At 39.8% G+C, this 18,584-nt stretch overlaps 1 protein-coding gene across 1 annotated transcript in view; it reads left to right on the forward strand.

Annotated features, from left to right (window-relative positions):
* The first annotated feature begins 11,218 nt into the window (after positions 1 to 11,218).
* The window catches only part of LOC139945460 (uncharacterized), a 26,859-nt gene continuing 19,493 nt past the window's right edge, over positions 11,219 to 18,584 (forward strand). The window contains exons 1-5 of the mRNA XM_071942850.1: positions 11,219 to 11,341; positions 12,635 to 12,748; positions 14,139 to 14,355; positions 16,384 to 16,566; positions 17,007 to 17,240. Of these exons, the coding sequence (XP_071798951.1) occupies positions 11,279 to 11,341; positions 12,635 to 12,748; positions 14,139 to 14,355; positions 16,384 to 16,566; positions 17,007 to 17,240 (811 nt within the window). The 5' untranslated portion in view covers positions 11,219 to 11,278. The remainder of the gene's footprint in view (positions 11,342 to 12,634; positions 12,749 to 14,138; positions 14,356 to 16,383; positions 16,567 to 17,006; positions 17,241 to 18,584) is intronic.

Below are 18,584 nucleotides of genomic sequence, written 5' to 3' on the forward strand. Positions count from 1 at the left end.
AGCTTCCAGTTAGACTTGGTTCCAAGTCCTTGATCGTGGCTTCTAGTCGTCCTGAGGATAGCCGCTACAAACAGCGCCCTCTTGTAATCAACCTCCGTCATTTAGCGAGTTATGGTGCGTTCGTTTAGCTTCCCTGGGTCGACCCCGGTCTGCCCCGGTACGTTCGATTAGCTCTGACCGGGTCAGCCCCAAGTGCGCTGCTTGTGGAGTTGGTCACTTGGGGTGACCCGAGGTGCATGGCGTCACCACGAGAGGGCGAGTGTGATCGTTCGATTAGCTCTTGTCAGGGGCTCACCCGAGTGAGCACCGCGGGGTCGACACAGGGAAGCTAATCGAACGCACCCTTATAGTGCGCGTGATAGACTGGGCCCCTGTCTTCATCCGCAAGGATGAAGACAGGTCCCTGCCGCTAGATCCAGTGATTCCATTGGATACAATCATATCATAACGTGCAGTGACATACGATGCCCAAACAGTCACCGTTGTCACCGTCTTTGACTGCGTGTCTCTATGTGAAAATGAGGGTAGGTCTGCAGGTCTCTGGCGTTATTCACGAGCCTCCAAGTGTGACGTCAGATGTTCAGGCTAGGTGCGTGATAGCTAATAATGTGGGGCGTTTTTCGTGGCTGAGATGCTGAAGAATAACCGCGATCTAAGACTTGAAATCAAGTCTTGCTTCCGGTGGGCACCTGTGAGCCATGTTTTTACCAGGGGCGCATGCATGTTTTATGCGCTTTACTCAGTTTCCTCCACTGTGTTCTATATTAGCTGCGAAGTGCCCGGTGTGTTGGCTCTTGATGATGAGGTCCGATCCGTGGCTCAGCCAGGGCCCAATTTAATAAAGCCTTAAAGGTCTTTTGCGTCATTTTGTTGTTTGGCCGCTCATTTACAGCTTGTTAAAAAAAAATCTTTTATGCAAGTTCGCCCAAAACAAGGCCACTCTAGGCAGAGGGCTATGTCACCATTGGTAATCGGTCTATTACGGTGGCAATGAAATGACTTTGCAAATCTTCTTATTATTATTAATCTTGTTACCATATTTCTGTTAATGAAACAAAGCATTGGTGTCAACCAGGGGAGGTACAGGGGGACATGTCTCCCCCCCCCCCATTTTTGGAGGGTGGGGGACACAATATCAAATGTCCCCCCCCCATCTTTTTGACCATCTTCATCATGAAGCCCAAGTATTGCATTGTGTAAGACAACACCCTGTGTCCCGCCATGAGCATTTATCCTGGCGGCAAAGGATGACACAACACTTTGAATGGGGGATACTATATCCTGGGCCCTTAAGCGGGCCCGGATCCCACGCCGTCAAGGCTTCTCACGCACTGCTCCATCATTGACAGAGTTGCACCTCCCCCTTGAAAGGGGGGGAGGATTGAAAGGATGGGGAGTATAGGATTGGTTGGTTCAATCCTATACTAAAAAATTAATGTACACAAAAACATGTGAACATTTTATTTCAATAGGTTATCGCCAGAGCGGTTAAAGTCAACGCAGGATCTGATTAATTATTAATCCTTATAATAAGAAAACATAACCTTCTTTTGTGTGAACATAACAGCTTTTGAACGATTATCCCCACAACGCACTTTTTTTTCAACTAAAATGTTCAAAGGTTGATTTTATTGTAGGTACATAAAGATTAAACCAAACAAACGGTTATACAAAAACTAAACAACAAAACGAAAGATTTACTTCCCAGAAGAATTGTTATTGCGAATAACTTTGGAAAAACCCACTGAACTTGGCATTGTGTACGAGTTATTAGTAGGAAGCTCGGGGAAAACCCCAATTATGGTGGCCATGGTTGCGATGCTCTTGAGATAACCTCAATTACGGTGGCAATGAAATGACTTTGCAAATCGCATATTTAATGCACATAGTATTAATTCTTCTTATTATTATTCTTAATATCATATTTCTGTTATTGAAACAAAGCATGAGCGTCAATCAGGGGAGGGACAGGGGGACATGTGTCCCCCCATCATTTGGAGGGTAGGGACACAATATTAAATGTCCCTCCCCCCCCCCATCTTTGACCACCTTCATCATGAAGCCCAAGTATTGCACTGTGTAAGACCAAACCATGTGTCCCAAACCCTGAGACCCGTCATTGGCATCAATCCTGGGGTGGGGGGGGGGGGACAATGTTCCCCCAGTTGTTGTTAACTCGTGTGTCTAATGAGGGCACGTGCGTGCGTGTCATCTCCATATTGTTTAGTGTCTGCAGCTTCTATGGCTAGTTCGAGCGATATTGGTCATGTTTTACCCAAGTAACTCCACACCCAAGGCTGTTATTAACTCTGTTCTATTTGACACAATATAGTCAATTGAGACGTTTCTGAGATTGTTTTCTTTTTCCGCAACCCTTCCGTACAAACATTGCAAACAATGAACTACACATACTAAACTCATCTTTTTCATTTTGTTATAATGGAAGTTCAAGTAATTCCAAAAACCAAAAAGGCCGAAATTCCACTGCTCAAATTTTGAAGGCGTATTGTTTTGTTTCGTTTGCCATTGGGCTCTAAATGTCCTAAGATTGCATCACAGAGGATCTAAAATGCGAAAAACTCCCGGGCCCTTAGGCGGGCCCGGACCCATGCCGTAAAGGTTTCACACTCGCGTGCATGCTCACTCTTCGACAGATTTGCCCCTAAGACTTGTGTCATAGATCTTAGGTCATGTCTGCGAGGCCTTTACGGAGTTTTTAACGACCTTTTCGATTATGTATCGATTGTAAGAATCCATCACGTGGATCAAAAATAATGATTTTTTGTAATAATAAAAATTATAACTCAAGAATGGATGACGTCATCATGACCTAACTAACACATTATTCCACTCCTAATTCAGGCATCCTCTTCAATTTTATTTTATGTAACAAGCAAAATTATTAATTTACTGATTTTATTTAAAAAAGGTTAATGGCTGTTAGCAAACTGCGTCCAACTAACATTACATGGTGTACATGTACTTGCAAAATAGTGTTACTGGCCTCACGTTTTGACCCTACTAAATAGCTACGTGAGAAGAATGAAACAATAAATCATGAATTCAGTTCAAAAGGATAAAAGTTTGTTTTCGTCATATTATTCATCAAACTATAAGCCTTTACATAATTAAAATCTTCACAACAAAATGTATGTATGGAAGGTACCAGACAGCACGTCACGGAGCCGAGTTGAAAAGTGACAATACCAAAGTGCAACCATCAGCCGTGAAGTTACATTATATAAGCTGGTTATTGTCAAAAGGATAAAAAGGTTGTTGTCGGGACAACCAACCCCCTTATATTCAACGAATCATGTGAATCTATTCAAACAAACACAACCTTCTAAAGAATATCCATGCATAGATTTGTCAGGTGCATAACATTATGTCCCAGCCAGCACTGTGATTTATGTGTGTGTTTTACTAGTTTCCTCACTCCCCAACCAAAGTGACTACAATACGTCTCTATTGAATAACAATGGTATATTTCGACATGGTTTCTATATTCAGCTTTTCCATAGATCCTGGTTTTTATGACTCCCAAAAATGGCCGACCGTGTTAGTTCGCAAAGTAAAAGGAAAACCACGCAATTTCGAGGCAAATTTGTGTGGATCATTTTACATCTTTCCAACCATTATGTATTTTATAACAAACGGTTACAAACGCTTTTTATAGACCAACTCGTCCGATCCAAGGCAACGTGTTCCTTTAACGCATATAATGTTATTTACACAAAATAAGAAAATACTGGAACCCAAAACCGGGCTAAGCATATAATAATTATGTATCGTTTGGAACCTCCGTAACATCTCCTGCCCTAGTGGTGCCCGATCCAAGGCGTCAAACATGACTTAAAGCCATTGAACCCTTTCGGTTAACAGTATTGCCCAAGGCCCACACTTCGTGTATCACAACTTCTATAACAAACCTGTGAAAATTTAGGCTCAATCGGTCATCGGAGTCGGGAGAAAATAACGGGAAAACCCACCCTCGCGAGAGGAAGAAGAAAAACCAAAACTAGATATAGTGTTTGTAAAAACAAACACTAGGTGTTCAGCTATTGTTGGGTCAGTGTTTGAATAAATGAAACGAGTATTGTAAGTATCCCGTCAAATTACAAAGAAATTTGTACGTAAAGCCCTTTCATATGATGTATAGATTGTCAAAATAGCGTTTGTGGTTGAGGAAATGTGAACTGATGAATAATGACGACTGGAGAAGAGACTAACTAACCGGAAGGGAAATGTTTGTTGAAAAGCCTTGAAAACAGACTACGTACGTAGAGCCCTTTCATATCATGTACAGATTGTCAAAATAGCTTTTGTGGTTTAGGACATAGGAACTATGCATAATGACGACTGGAGAAGAGACTAACCGGAAGGGAAGTGTTGTAAAAATCCCTCATGTAGATCAGAAGTTATGATTTTTTGAAATAATAAACTTTGAATTAGTGTATCTCGTCAACTGATGACGTCATCGTGACGTAACAACTTATTGTCTACCTGTGTGCAAAGTTTAAACTCAATGCAAGCTTCGCATCTATGCTTTTTCTTGCGGACAATCGACAGCGAGAAGAACAAGAAAACCCCCCCCCCAAAAAAAAAACAAAAAACGAACAAAATCAAAGAGTTGTTCGGGCTGTTGCCCGAACAGCTAAAAAAAACTAGATATAGTGTTTGTAGAAACAAACACTAGGTGTTCGGCTATTGTTGGGTCAGTGTTTGATTAAATGAAACAAGTATTGTTGATAGCTCGTCAAATTACAAAGAAATCAAACCAAACAGTTTTCTCGATGTGTAAAAATTTTATGGAAAAAGCATCAAAAAGTGTACATTTCAACCTAAAAGCCTTTAAACACTGCCTTTTCAAAGCATTTTACAGGCTCTTCCAGTTTAAAAGGTCAAAAAGTCAAGAGAAGGTCACCAACATACCGATTTTTGTGGAATACGTGAGGCCCTTTCATATGATGTATAGATTGTCAAAATAGCTTTTGTGTTTGAGGAAACGTGAACTGATGAATAATGACGACTGGAGAAGAGACTAACTAACCGGAAGGGAAATGTTTGTTCAAAAGCCTTTAAAACAGACTACGTACGTAGAGCCCTTTCATATCATGTACAGATTGTCAAAATAGCTTTTGTGGTTTAGGACATAGGAACTATGCATAATGACGACTGGAGAAGAGACTAACTAACCGGAAGGGAAGTGTTTGTTGAAAACACCTTGAAAACAGACTACATACGTAAAGCCCTTTCATATGATGTATAGATTGTCAAAATAGCTTTTGTGGTTGAGGATATAGGAGCTTAAAGCATAATGACGACTGGAGAAAAGACTAACTAACCGGAAGGGAAATGTATGTTGAAAACGCCTTGAAAACAGACTAAAAACGAGGCTATTTATAGGAGAAAAAAAAATAAAAAAATAAATAGTACAAATTTTGGTCTCCACGTGGTCTCCCATCGAAATACTGACTGGGCCCGATTCTGCTTAACCTCGTTGACCGGACGGGAACCGGTGTTATCAACGCAGTATGGTCGTAGATAAAACCAAGTAATTACTTTTGAAGAAAATTGACATTGTGTTGAGAACGCCTCGAACGCAGACTAAAACGATCAACACGTGGTGCAGAGCGTGGTTATGCTCCTCAATGCACCGCATACTTACACGTGGTGACCGCAATGCACCGCATGCTTACACGTGGTGACAAAGTACATGTACATGTAATCGTAAAATCTTTACGCGCAATCAATGGGGAATTTTGTAGTTCTTTATACATGAATTTTAGAATTTTCAACCTCTCTTTTGAGCCGGAAGACAATATCAAACAGGGGTCGTGTCTGCGAGGCGTTTACGGAGTTTTTAATGCTTATTCCGATGATGTATTGATTGTAAAAATCCCTTATGTAGATCAAAAGTTATGGTTTTTTGAAATAATAAACTTTGAATTCGTGTATCTCGTCAACTGATGACGTCATCGTGACGTAACAACTTTTGCATCATCTACTGGTTATTGTCTACCTGTGTGCAAAGTTTCAACTTAATGCAAGCTTCGCATCTATGCTTTTTCTTGCGGACAATCGACAGCGAGAGGAAGAAGAAAAACCCCCCAAAAAGAAAAAAACGAACATTAACAAAGAGTTGTTCAGGCTGTTACCCGAACACCTAAAAAAAAACGAACAAAATCAAAGAGTTGTTCGGGCTGGCCCGAACACCTAAAAAAAAAAAACTAGAAATTTAGAGTTTGTTTTTAAAAAAACTCTAGGTGTTCGGTTTCCGGGAGTAAAAACCTGGTGTAAAAAAATATTCCACCTTGCTTTGTTCTCAAGATTTGTACTCAAGTTTCACCTCAGTCGAACATTGGTTTGGCATACACACAGCTTTGAAAAGCACACCTTTAAAGCAATACCACCTGACACATGATGACCTCATCAAGCTAAGACTGCACGGATACGTTGCTATTATGAAGGAGATTATGTATACCAATATTGAAACAATTGTCATAAACTGAGACACAAACATCTAGTAAAAGTGTATTTTTAGATGTTTATGATCTGCCGCTAGAGGGCGCACTTATTTTTGGTAACGTCATCAGTAGTGTTTTTTTAAACCAGACCTTTGCCAGACTTGTATGCTGTGATGGTAAAGCATCAAAGGATGTATATTTCAACCTAAAAGGCCTTTAATAACGCCCCTTCAAATCATGTTTACAGTCATTTCCGGTTTGAAAAGGTCAAAAGGTCAAGAAAAATTCACCAACATGTCCATTTTTGTTAAGTACGTAAATCCCTTTCATTTGATGTATAGATTGTCAAAATGGTTAATGTGATTGAGGAAACATGAAGTAACGAGAAACTGACGACTGCAGAATAGACTAACTAACCGAAAGGCAAATGTACCTGACATGTTGAAAACGCCTCGAACACGGACTAAAACGATTAACACGTGGCGCAGAGCGTGACTATGCTCCGCAATGCACCGCAGACTTAAACAAGTACACGCCGAGTACAAGCCAAATTCAGATCTATGGCACTCCTGGAGCTCCGTATAAACGTAATACTGTAATGCCCCTTTAAATGATGTTTGACCAGGCAAAGATATAAAGTAGGTTCCAACGGTTACAAAATATTACTATGATTAGCCCGTGCTTAGCCCGCTCATGGGGGTTCCATTGTTTGTGATTAAATTTACTTCATTATCAATATGTTTGACAACTTGGACCGAGCATCTCTGGGTCAAAAGAATTACGGATTTATTTGAAACACATGTCATGACACGGCGAAACGCGCGGTCACGAGGGTGGGTTTTTCCGTTATTTTCTCCCGACTCCGATGACCGATTGAGCCTAAATTTTCACATGTTTGTTATAGAAGTTGTGATACACGAAGTGTGGGCCTTGGGCAATACTGTTAACCGAAAGGGTCAAATGGCTTTAAGTCATGTTTGACGCCTTGGATCGGGCACCACTAGGGCAGGAGATATTAAGGTTCCAAACGATACATAATTAGTATGCTTAGCCCGGTTTTGGGTTCCAGTATTTTCTTATTTTATGTAAATAACATTATATGCATTAAAGGAACACGTTGCCTTGGATTGGACGAGTTGGTCTATAAAAAGCGTTTGTAACCGTTCGTTATAAAATACATAATGGTTGGAAAGATGTTGTAAAAGTAGAATAAAATGATCCACACAAATTTGCCTCGAAATTGCGTGGTTTTCCTTTTACTTTGCGAACTAACACGGTCGGCCGTTTTTTGGGAGTCATAAAAACAGGATCTATGGAAAAGCTGAAAATAAAAACCATGTCGAAGTATACCATTGTTATTCAATAGAGACTAATATTATAGTCACTTTGGTTGGGGAGTGAGGAAACTAGTAAAACACACACATAAATCACATTGCTGGCTGAGACATAATTGTATGCACCTGACAAATCTATGCATGGATATTCTTTAGAAGGTTTTGTTTGTTTGAATAGATTCACATGGTTCGTTGATTATAAGGGGGTTGGTTGTGGCGACAACAACCTTGTTATCCTTTTGACAACCATCAATTATAATGTAATTTCACGGCTGATGGTTGCACTTTGGTATTGTCACTTTTCAAGTGTGTAAAGGCTTATAGTTTGATGAATATGACGAAAACAAACTTTTATCCTTTTGAACTGAATTTATGATTTATTGTCTCATTCTTCTCACGTAGCTGTTTAGTAGGGTCAAAACGTGAGGCCAGTGACACTATTTTGCAAGTACAAGTACACCATGTAATGTTAGTTGGACGCAGTTTGCTAACAGCCATTAACCTTTTTTTAAATAAAATCAGAACATTAATAATTTTGCTTGTTACATAAAATAAAATTGAAGAGGATGCCTGAATTGACTAATACAATCGGAGTTGGACGAGGTGTAGACTTGATTCAAGTCTTAGATTGTGGTTATTCTTCTGCATCCCAGGCACGAAAAACGCCCCCACATTATTAGCGATCACGCGGGCCCTAACTCGCAATCTCAATATACACACGTTGCAACGTGTGCAGGCTGTGTATAAGTAAACTTCTTAATTAGTTACTGATTGTTTTGAATAAGTCGACTTAGCAAAATAATACGTCGGTAAGTAACTGATTCCACGAAATAAGTCGTCTTGATGAGATAACGTATGTCGGTAACTCGATATGTCGGATGGCACTCCTGGAGCTCTGTAGGTGACTTTTTGCCAGTCAAAACTTATAAATGGAAAATCACGCCATGTGCACGCACATGGCACTGGCGTATAATGTGTAAACAAGTCTGAACAAGCTATAGTCGCGAGGTGTATGCTGCGTTAGGCATAAACACTTAGGCCAAGAAAATATACAAATGCTTACTTTTGAACCGTAAGACAAGGTCAAAATGGGATTATGTCTGCGAGGCGTTTACGGAGTTTTGAATGATGATTCCGATGATGTATTGATTGTAAGAATCCCCTGTGTAGATCAGAAGTTTTGATTTTATATTAATACAAAATTTAAATGACCATCATTCAAGAACGGTTGACGTCATCATGACGTAACTTAAACGGTTTTCTCTCCTAATGAATATCTAACTATGTGTGAAGTTTCAAGTTCATACGAGTTTGGGAAAGGTGCTTTTGTGAGCGGACAAGGTATTTTTGAGTTGGCCGAACAAACTTAAAAAAACACTAGATATAGTGTTTGTAGAAACAAACACTAGGTGTTCGGCTATTGTTGGGTCAGTGTTTGAATCAATGAAAAAAGTGTTGTTATAGCTCGTCAAATTGCAAAGAAATCAAAACCAGTTTTCTCGATGTGCAATAATTTTATGGTAAAGCATCAAAAAGTGTACATTTCAACCTAAAAGCCTTTTCAAAGCATTTTACAGGCACTTCCGGTTTCAAAAGGTCAAAAGGTCAAGAGAAGGTCACCAACATACCCATTTTTGTGAAGTACGTGAGGCATTTTCATATGATGTATAGATTGTCAAAATAGCTTTTGTGGTCGAGGAAATGTGAACTGATGAATAGTGACGACTGGAGAAGAGACTAACTAACCGGAAGGGAAATGTTTGTTGAAAATGCCTTGAAAACAGACTACGTACTTAATGCCATTTCATATGATGTATAGATTGTCAAAATAGCTTTTGTGGTCGGAGCCTTATGCATAATGACAACTGAAGAAGAGACTAACTAACCGGAAAAGAAATGTTGGTTGAAAACGCCTTGAAAATAGACTAAAAACGAAGCTATTTAAAGGAGAAGAAAAAATTAAATAAAAAAATAAATAATACAAAATTTGGTCGCTAATTGGTCTCCCATCCAAGTACTGACCAAGCCCGATTTTGCTTAACTTCAGTGATGGGACGGGAACCGGTGTTATCAACGCAGTACGGTCGTAGATAATCTACAATAAATTCGATTTGAACCAGAAGACAAGGTCAAAAGGTTAAACGCCTTGAACGAAGACTATACTACATGAAGCTTTTTTGCACTCTATGGATGATCACTGGAGCGTGACTCTCCCGCACAGCTAATACACTACACGTTGTGTGTATGCCTACGTGTAATGTTTATGCACATACCAACGGGGGATTTACGTTGTTTTTAGGACGTGAATTTTGAAATTTTCAACCTCTCTTTTGAGCCGGAAGACAAAATCAAAATGGGGTCATGTCTGTGAGGTGTTTACGGAGTTTTTAATGCCCCTTCCGATGATGTATTGATTGTAAAAATCCCTCATGTAGATCAAGGGTTATGATTTTTTGAAATAATAAACTTTGAATTAGTGTATCTCGTCAACTGATGACGTCATCGTGACGTAACAACTTTTGTATCATCTACTGGTTATTGTCTACTTGTGTGCAAAGTTTCAACTTAATGCAAGCTTCGCATCTATGCTTTTTCTTGCGGACAATCGACAGCGAGAGGAAGAAGAAAAAGAAAAAAAAAGAAAAAAACGAACAATAACAAAGAGTTGTTCGGGCTGTTACCCGAACACCTAAAATACCGAACAAAATCAAAGAGTTGTTCGGGCTGTTGCCCGAACACCTAAAAAAGAAAAAAACGAACAATAACAAAGAGTTGTTCGGGCTGTTACCCGAACACCTAAAAAAACGATCAAAAATAAGAGGTGTTCCGAGTTGGCCCGAACACCTAAAAATCACACAAATTACTGGTTCGGAACCAATTCATATAGCGCCGCGTAGCGGCAACAATGCACAAATTAATAGCAATCGGATCGCTACCTTTTGCACAGGTGCTCCTTTGTTTTAGCAAGGATGATCCTAACTGTTGAATGGGAAATGCTATTCCTCATGGGCGAATAGGTCTTTTTGATCGCCGGTGCGGATGGGAGTAATAGTGAATGTCACGTGAAGTAAGTTCCACCAATCAAGTGACAAGGATCTGTATGTCAGTTATATAACATGAAATATGCATGAAATTCCAACATCTGAGATGGGGGGGGGGGGTCACATTACCCTCAGACTCCCTAGATTGCACCAGAGAGCATCTACGGCCTAAAATTGTCCCGCGGCCCTGAAGCCGGCCCCGGACCCCACGCAGTAAATGTTATGACTAACGATACCCCCCCCCCATCTTTCACGACAGATTGACGCCCATGAAACAAAGGAACCCCAAATGTGCACTTTAATATCAGAACATGCCAATGATTGTGTGCCCGCTGTAAGATGTGCGGTGTCCCTTCAGGGCCACCGTGTAAAAAAACGGCTACGATGTGCGTACATAAAATGGGTTGCCTGGCAGTTCGCAACACCATTACCAACCATGGCTGATCGGGAACAACTTGTACAATTACAAGCAGACAAGAAGTTGGAAGTGCCACTGACGGTTTGTATCCTCATGACTATGTTTGTGACCAGATAGAGGTAGTGGGGTGTTAAGTGACTAGTCACACGTTTGTGTAATAATGTTGACTTTAAACTCTAAGCTACAATTCTGGGAAAAAATGTTTAGAAAAATATATTTACTTATACAAATTAATTTTATCAAATTGCAAACTATTATATTCTCGCACATGGCAGCGATATAGGTGAAAATGATAATTTTCAGAAAGTTGTATTATTATTATTATTATTTGTATTTTCTATTTATTTATTTTATTTAATCGTTCACTTACACTGGCCACTTTTTGTCATTGAGCATTTTAGGACTAGCCAAAGTCATATTTCTGAAAAAATGTGGTCCAAATGTAGCCCGGTTTAACATTGCTAAACCCGAATAAATGTAATATGTACATTTTCATAAAGGGACGGGACACGTTTGGTAATATTTTATAGATCCCAGTATTCTCTCTTGTGTATCCCATGAACAACATACAAAACATTAAATCAATGAAAATTTGGGTTTAATATTGGTCATTGAACTTGCAAGTAAATAATGGGGGAAAAACACCTTTGTTGCACAAATTTGGTGTGCTCTCAGATGCCCGAGAAAGGCTTCAGGCATGCAGTGTTTCTCATATTCGAATGTTTCGGTGAGAAATTACAACTTTCTCAAAAACTACGTTAATTTCGATGGAGTCGTTTCTCACAATGTTTTATGAACAGCTCTCCATTGCCTGTCGTTTACCAAATAACATTTGTATACCGTATTTGTAATTTATAGTCCAACCTTTACAAATGTACGTTGCCTTACAACTTGTATTGTGGACATAGAGCTATAGTGTAATTAGCTCTTTGGTTGGGGATCATAATGTAACCCTTTTGCCAAATGTTCACGCAATTACATAATGCTGAGTACCAAACATGTCGAGCCGTCGACTTCACCAAACTCTTCCTAACTTAGGATTAATCTTATGACTTATAGGACGCATCCGAGTAACTCGTCCTAACTTGGGATTAATCTTAAGGTCTGCATGCTACATGCAGGGTTTGAACTCGTCCTGAAGTCCTAAGATTAATCTTAAGTTAGGAAGAGTTTTGTGAAATCGGGCCCTGGGCTGGGACCCGTCATTAGTCTTAAGATTAATCCTAAGTTTAGGAAGAGTTTGGTGAAATCGACGGCAGTGCCTTTTAATACAACTTGAATGGATGGGGATCATAAAGAAGCACGTAAGCCTGTAATATTTCTCGCAATTATTAATACACAATGAGATCTAATATTATAATTCACTGTTTTCAGAGTTTAAAGAACTTTGGAGAGTCATCAAGAGCGGGACTGTGTGGTGTCGGCCCAACAGGCCCAAGGCAACCAACCATGCCGGTGGTTAATACCCAACCACATCCCCTTCAGCAGGTAAATACAAAAGAAATAATGTTTCTTGCAATATAATTCCGTGCCGCTGTGGCAGTAGATTCTCCCCCTGGAGATTCTGATGTGTCCCCCCCCCCCCATATGGCGAACTGTATACCAACTACTTCTGATAGTGCCCTGTTATAAATCCTCATCCTCACGCCCACATTAATTTCCCATGAGGGGGGACCGAATCTCCGGTGGAGAGAATTCCCTGGGACACAGCCAGACAGTGATTTGCCCAAGTGCTTATGATTATTGGCGTTTCCAATATTATATTGCCTTGAAAGTTCCCTTCTTTTATAGTATTATATTCCAATTTGTGCATAAAGGCCTACTTTCTGAACGGCTCTTTGCCTCAGATATTAATCGAATTGACAAAATATGGACCTTGTAACAAAACCAAGGATGCCCAATAAGTGAACTTCATGCAAGACTGATGGAACAAGGGTGCTTGCTGACCAGAAACACAAGGGGTACCCGTGACCTCACGTCATACGATTGGTCCTTTTAAAATGCGCACTCTGCCCCCACTCTCAAAGACTTGGTAAAGTACCAGCTCAATGACACAAGTGCCACGACCAGGACTCGAACCCTCAGTGTGCTGATCAGAAACACCATAGCTTGAGTCCGGTGCTCTTAACCGCTCAGCTACGACACGCATAGTGGGGTTGTGTTTCCGAAGAGCGATCGTCATCACGTGCCACGTTATACCCTATTTATTTAGAGGGATTTGATACTTTCTGTACAACGTAAATTACAAAAGTTCACAGATTTACATCAAACATTACGGTGGTAGAAAGCCTTCCTTAAAACATTACTTGCTGAGGTGGTTTAAGTGTTTTTTATACATTTTTTTTTAAATGAGTTAAACAATTTCACGAAAGTAATTTTCGTCTCAAGAGACGATTTTTTTTTATAGCGTGTACAACGGATTTATGCGGATTCACGCGACTCTCCTTTTAAAGATATGTTTGTGAGAAAGCAAAATAGCAAATAGTGATGATCCATTGGTCAGACTATTATTGTTATTACAAATGTATACGTGCTGATGTTGTTAGCAGTATAGGCATATAGATAGGCCTTTATAAGTCAATACTTTTCATGAGCATGAGAGGAGCACCTCTTGCCATGTTGTGAGGGGTCTTAACCCAGAATTCTTTGTGACTACTGTGCGACCGGGCGGGTGATATGATGTCTTATTTCGGCTGTTGAAACCTGAGTCATTATTACACGATATTCACGATTACTGTCTCACCCTCGCCATAATACGACCAAAATAGACACGACGAGCACACGTGGGCAGAACAATACTTGACACAAATTTGACCGGGACCTTTGATGTTTTATTTCTCTGACTCGAGTTACCTCGTTGAGATGGTTCACTTTTCAGGTCCCGTTGGGGAGATCACTGCACGACCAACTTGCTGCGTTCAATTTTAGTCCGTCATCTTGGTCCGTTCTTCAAAACCTGCAAGTTCGATATGGAGGCGAGAGTCGAGCAGTCAGTTCAGTCCAAGACGGACTGAGAAATGTCATAGCAACTGCTGGTAACGCTCGCCCGGAAGGTTTTGAGAGTTCTGAAGACAAATACAGCAAACTTAGTGGAGGTTAGTTATATTTGTATTATTACTACTTTCTGCATCAACCTGTTGGGGCTACAGGTGAACCTGGGCATGGTCGTGGTGCGCCCTTCCGACCACCTTTGGGACAATAAAGATTTGCATACGTTCCAGTACTGAGGGGACAGCCAGTGCTGCTCCTGGTGTAAGAATATCGGGTGACCAATCAACATTCAGGTACATGCCCGAACGTTACTATACGTTCATTTTAGGTTTCCGTATGTCCATTACGTTTACGTTGTGGTACAAACCTACTGAGACGAAAACTGTTTTAGCATGTCCAACGGATTTACGCGACTCTCCTGAAAACATTGCTCCGTGGTTTTCACTTTTTCCTCAACAACTTGACGACTATAAACTGAAACTTCTAAAAGTAAATTAAGTTACATACATTCACAGTAAGCCTGGCAAATAAACTTGATATAAATGTATAAACCCTTTGAAGGGAAGTTATACGCTCAGTAATCATATACTCTCAAAATGAATGGCAATAAAAACTATACTTGGTTAGAAGTAGGCCTACAGCAGATTGTGAAAGTATAACGCATTATTTGATAATGATATTTATAACACCCCTTGCAAGTATTCTGCCTGCTCATTGGCTTTAGAGCGCGTCACATGACATGTCTTAGTTTTGCTAGACGACGGCCGTCGGTTTGCCATGCGCTAGTCCGAAGACTAGCACATGGCGCCGTGCGCTAGTCCGACAGACTAGCACACGGCGTGCAGTACCCAGACGTCCGTTGCGTGTACGAGTATGATAAATTAATTGTCTGTAACCATTTCGGATTGCACGACACTACAAGCAACACATTAAGTAAAAGTGTTTGCAATCTGTATTCGCGTCGTCCGTGGATTGTAGCATTCAGGTCTGTAACTTAATAATAATAGTACAGTATTTAGAAATGTTTGGGGTGTTATAAAACAAATATTGACTGCTTTTACTTGTGCAATGGTTAAAAACTATGACTCCCTCGGTGATCCCCGGAGCGTTTTATTTTCCCTCGGCTTCGCCTCGGGAAAATAGAACGCTCCGGGGATCACCTCGGGAGTCATAGTTTTAACCATAGCACTCGAAGCAGTCAATATTTGTATAATATTCGGAGTATGTAGTCATTAGTGAAAAATCCATCAGTTTTGGCGCGTAACTTATTAACTGTGTGCCTCTGTGCTGGTAGTGCAGCACGCGTTAGAATGAATATACAAAGCGTCTGTGAGCAGACGTTTAAAGGTCATAAGCCATTGTATCAGCGGTTACCGGGTAATCTCATACAGCTATCTGAAGTGGTTTAAAGTCTAAATTCAACTTTGAAATATTTTTAACGACGTATCTGTATCACACTGATAAAATACCAATTTGTTTATAAATTACTTAACACTGCTTCTGAGCTCATAGTTTATTGATCTTTAAAGATGGTATTCGAAGTATTTGTTAGGTCAAAAAGAAAAACTCGTTTTCAAATTAAAGCATTCATTTCGTGGTTTTTGTTTTTCCTCAAACTCTTTAAAGTGTTTTTTCTTCAATGAAATTTCGATCAATATAAATTTGCCATTAATGACCTTAAGTTAAAGTTCTGGGCCGGGAAAGTGCAATTTCACACGCTGCACGCAGACGATCGAAAGTGCAAGCTTACGTCACTGCACGTTTGTCCAATGAAACCATTGCATCCAATGATCTCATTCATAATAATAATAATAATGGAAATTTATATAGCGCCTATCCATGTAAACATGCTCCTGGGCGCTGAACAATTAAAAGAAAACATATTAAAATCCATACAATTAAAATACCCAAGAGAAAATACAGTAAACATGTAAAAAATGCAGAATTTGTACACAACAATCAATGATTAAAAAACACTGAGAATAAACCTTAGTTAAAAAACTGGAATTGCTACAGAGAATACAAAAATATATGAACCTGTAAGATCATGTGCATGGGATATGTCTTTATCTTTGGTACCGAATCTGGTATATTGAGTTAACTGGTTTTATACTTTTTTCTTTTTCATGCAGGGGTTCTGTTTTCAGGAGAGAGGTTCACGGGAAATTACTGTTTTGACTTCAGTAAAGTGGAGTTTCAACACTTACTGGATTCGCAACAGGGGGTGACTGCGCCGACCAAACCTGCTATGACTGCGGGTCGGATTTACCTGACCAATCAGCGACTAATTTTAATTTCTATAGGAGAGGAGACAGGTGGGCGTTACTGTTTTCTCTAATTTCTTTGGAAATTGTGACAAATTTTTCGTCGAAGCCTAGAAAGTAAAAACACCCTTGATGCACAAATTTGTGCGCGTTTAGATGGCAGCCTAAAAAGGGCTTCAGGCCTGAAGTAGTGAGAAATTCTCTCTTTCTCAAAAACTACGTTACTTCAGAGGGAGCCGTTTCTCACAATGTTTTATATTATCAACAGCTCTCCATTGCTGGTTACCAAGTAACAAATATTTTGAGTAATAATTACCAATAGTGTCCAGTGCCTTTAATCTTAAGTGCCTACCGATAACATTGTAGTACAACATAATTACAATATTGTTATAATAATTATTTGCTATTATATTTGGTTGCACACAACCAGCTTTTCCTGAAACTTCCCTTTTAAGTGACAAACTACTGTTGTGGTAAATTATTTCTATCAGGCATGCAGTTGACTGACGAGGGTTCACAGCCAGCGGGAAACCGCAAATGCGTGACCTTATCTATCACCGGCTGCAAAACCATTACTTTCCGCTACGAGAGCATCCAACTAGCAGACATTCGCGGTATCGACATGAGCTCGGTGTTCAGCGGTACTTCGTCGACAAACGTCAAAGGCTTCTTACCGCCATCGCCACCGTGTTGCTGCTCATGCTGCTTCTCGTGTTGCTGCCCAGTAAGCATTGTTACGATCCCAAAAACTCAAAACTCTCCGTGAATATAAATCACTCAAAAAGCCTGAATTTTCTCACAGATGCAACAAAGAAATCAAACAAGGTGACACTGATTTAAAGAACACATAATCAAAGTGATTTTAATGATCACACTATTAACCACTTCAGCTACAATGATCGAGTAAAACAAGTGCACAAGGGGCGCTAAATCAGTTCTTTGCCGATGTGGCGGGGTAAACTCACTCTGAAAAATGTCCAGAAGAAGACGAAGCAAAAATGGGTACTCTCTGACACCCGCCACAAAACATGGGGAAAAAGACCCCAAAATACCGAACTGTAGATTAAGTTCGAAAATGTCCTTTCCGAATTTAAATTGTGCTCTTTAAACTGCACTTAGTCAAAAGCGATTTCTATCACAGGCTCCTCCAATGAGTTGAAAAGCAATCACAGAAGTCGTACCTTCCACCAGTCTTGGATATTTGTGTCCCATCGAAAATGCAGCCCCCCCCCCCCCCCCCCCACTCGTATATCAAGGATTTGTGATGTTTTCTAGAAAGTACTCAAACTAACTACAAACTTTCAGAGCCTAGATCATTCTAGATCATTATTGAATAACAGATTAGCGCCGCCCACTAGGGTCAACGGACTTACACACAGAGAATGACTGACAGCGTGCGTTGCACGTAATATTACATGTACATGTATTAGGGTCTCATAACAGCATTGCCAAATCATGCAGTATTGATGGAAGAAATAAGACGGCACCGTCGCCACATGATTAAAACAAAACCAAATACCGCACTCTTATCGTGCAAGTACGTTTTAGTTATCGCATACGTTCATGAGTTATCGTGAAACAGTGTGCACTATAAAAATACTTTTTTTTATTCATGTGGCGGCATGTACGTATATCGAGGGAAGTTTGTCCCTGAAAATTTGAGACTTCAGCTGAGGTCTCGAAATCATTTCAAATACTTTAGTGAGAAATTAAAATTCTTTCTCAAAAACTACGTTACTTCAGAGGGAGCCGTTTCTCTCTATGTTTTATTATATCATTGCATAATAGGCCGAGTAAAAAAAGAAACATGTTTAGCGTCCGGGTTTCTCAAAAAAAGGAAGGAGGAGGTGCTTTTTTTTTATAAATTTGTTTATTTCAAGATGGTCGCCATTCTTTTAAAATGTCAAGTATCAATTGTTTTTTCTACTGTTCAAACACACAATACATAAATGAAACATTTTGGTCAAGACATTCAGACGAGACATTCAAACTGTTTTAGCTGAAATCGTTTAAAATAACCTTTTTCATGTAAAAAAAAAATCAAAAGAAAAAAAAAAAAAAAAAAAAAA

The sequence above is a fragment of the Asterias amurensis genome, chromosome 1, assembly GCF_032118995.1.
Source record: "Asterias amurensis chromosome 1, ASM3211899v1".
NCBI classification, from domain to species: domain Eukaryota; kingdom Metazoa; phylum Echinodermata; class Asteroidea; order Forcipulatida; family Asteriidae; genus Asterias; species Asterias amurensis.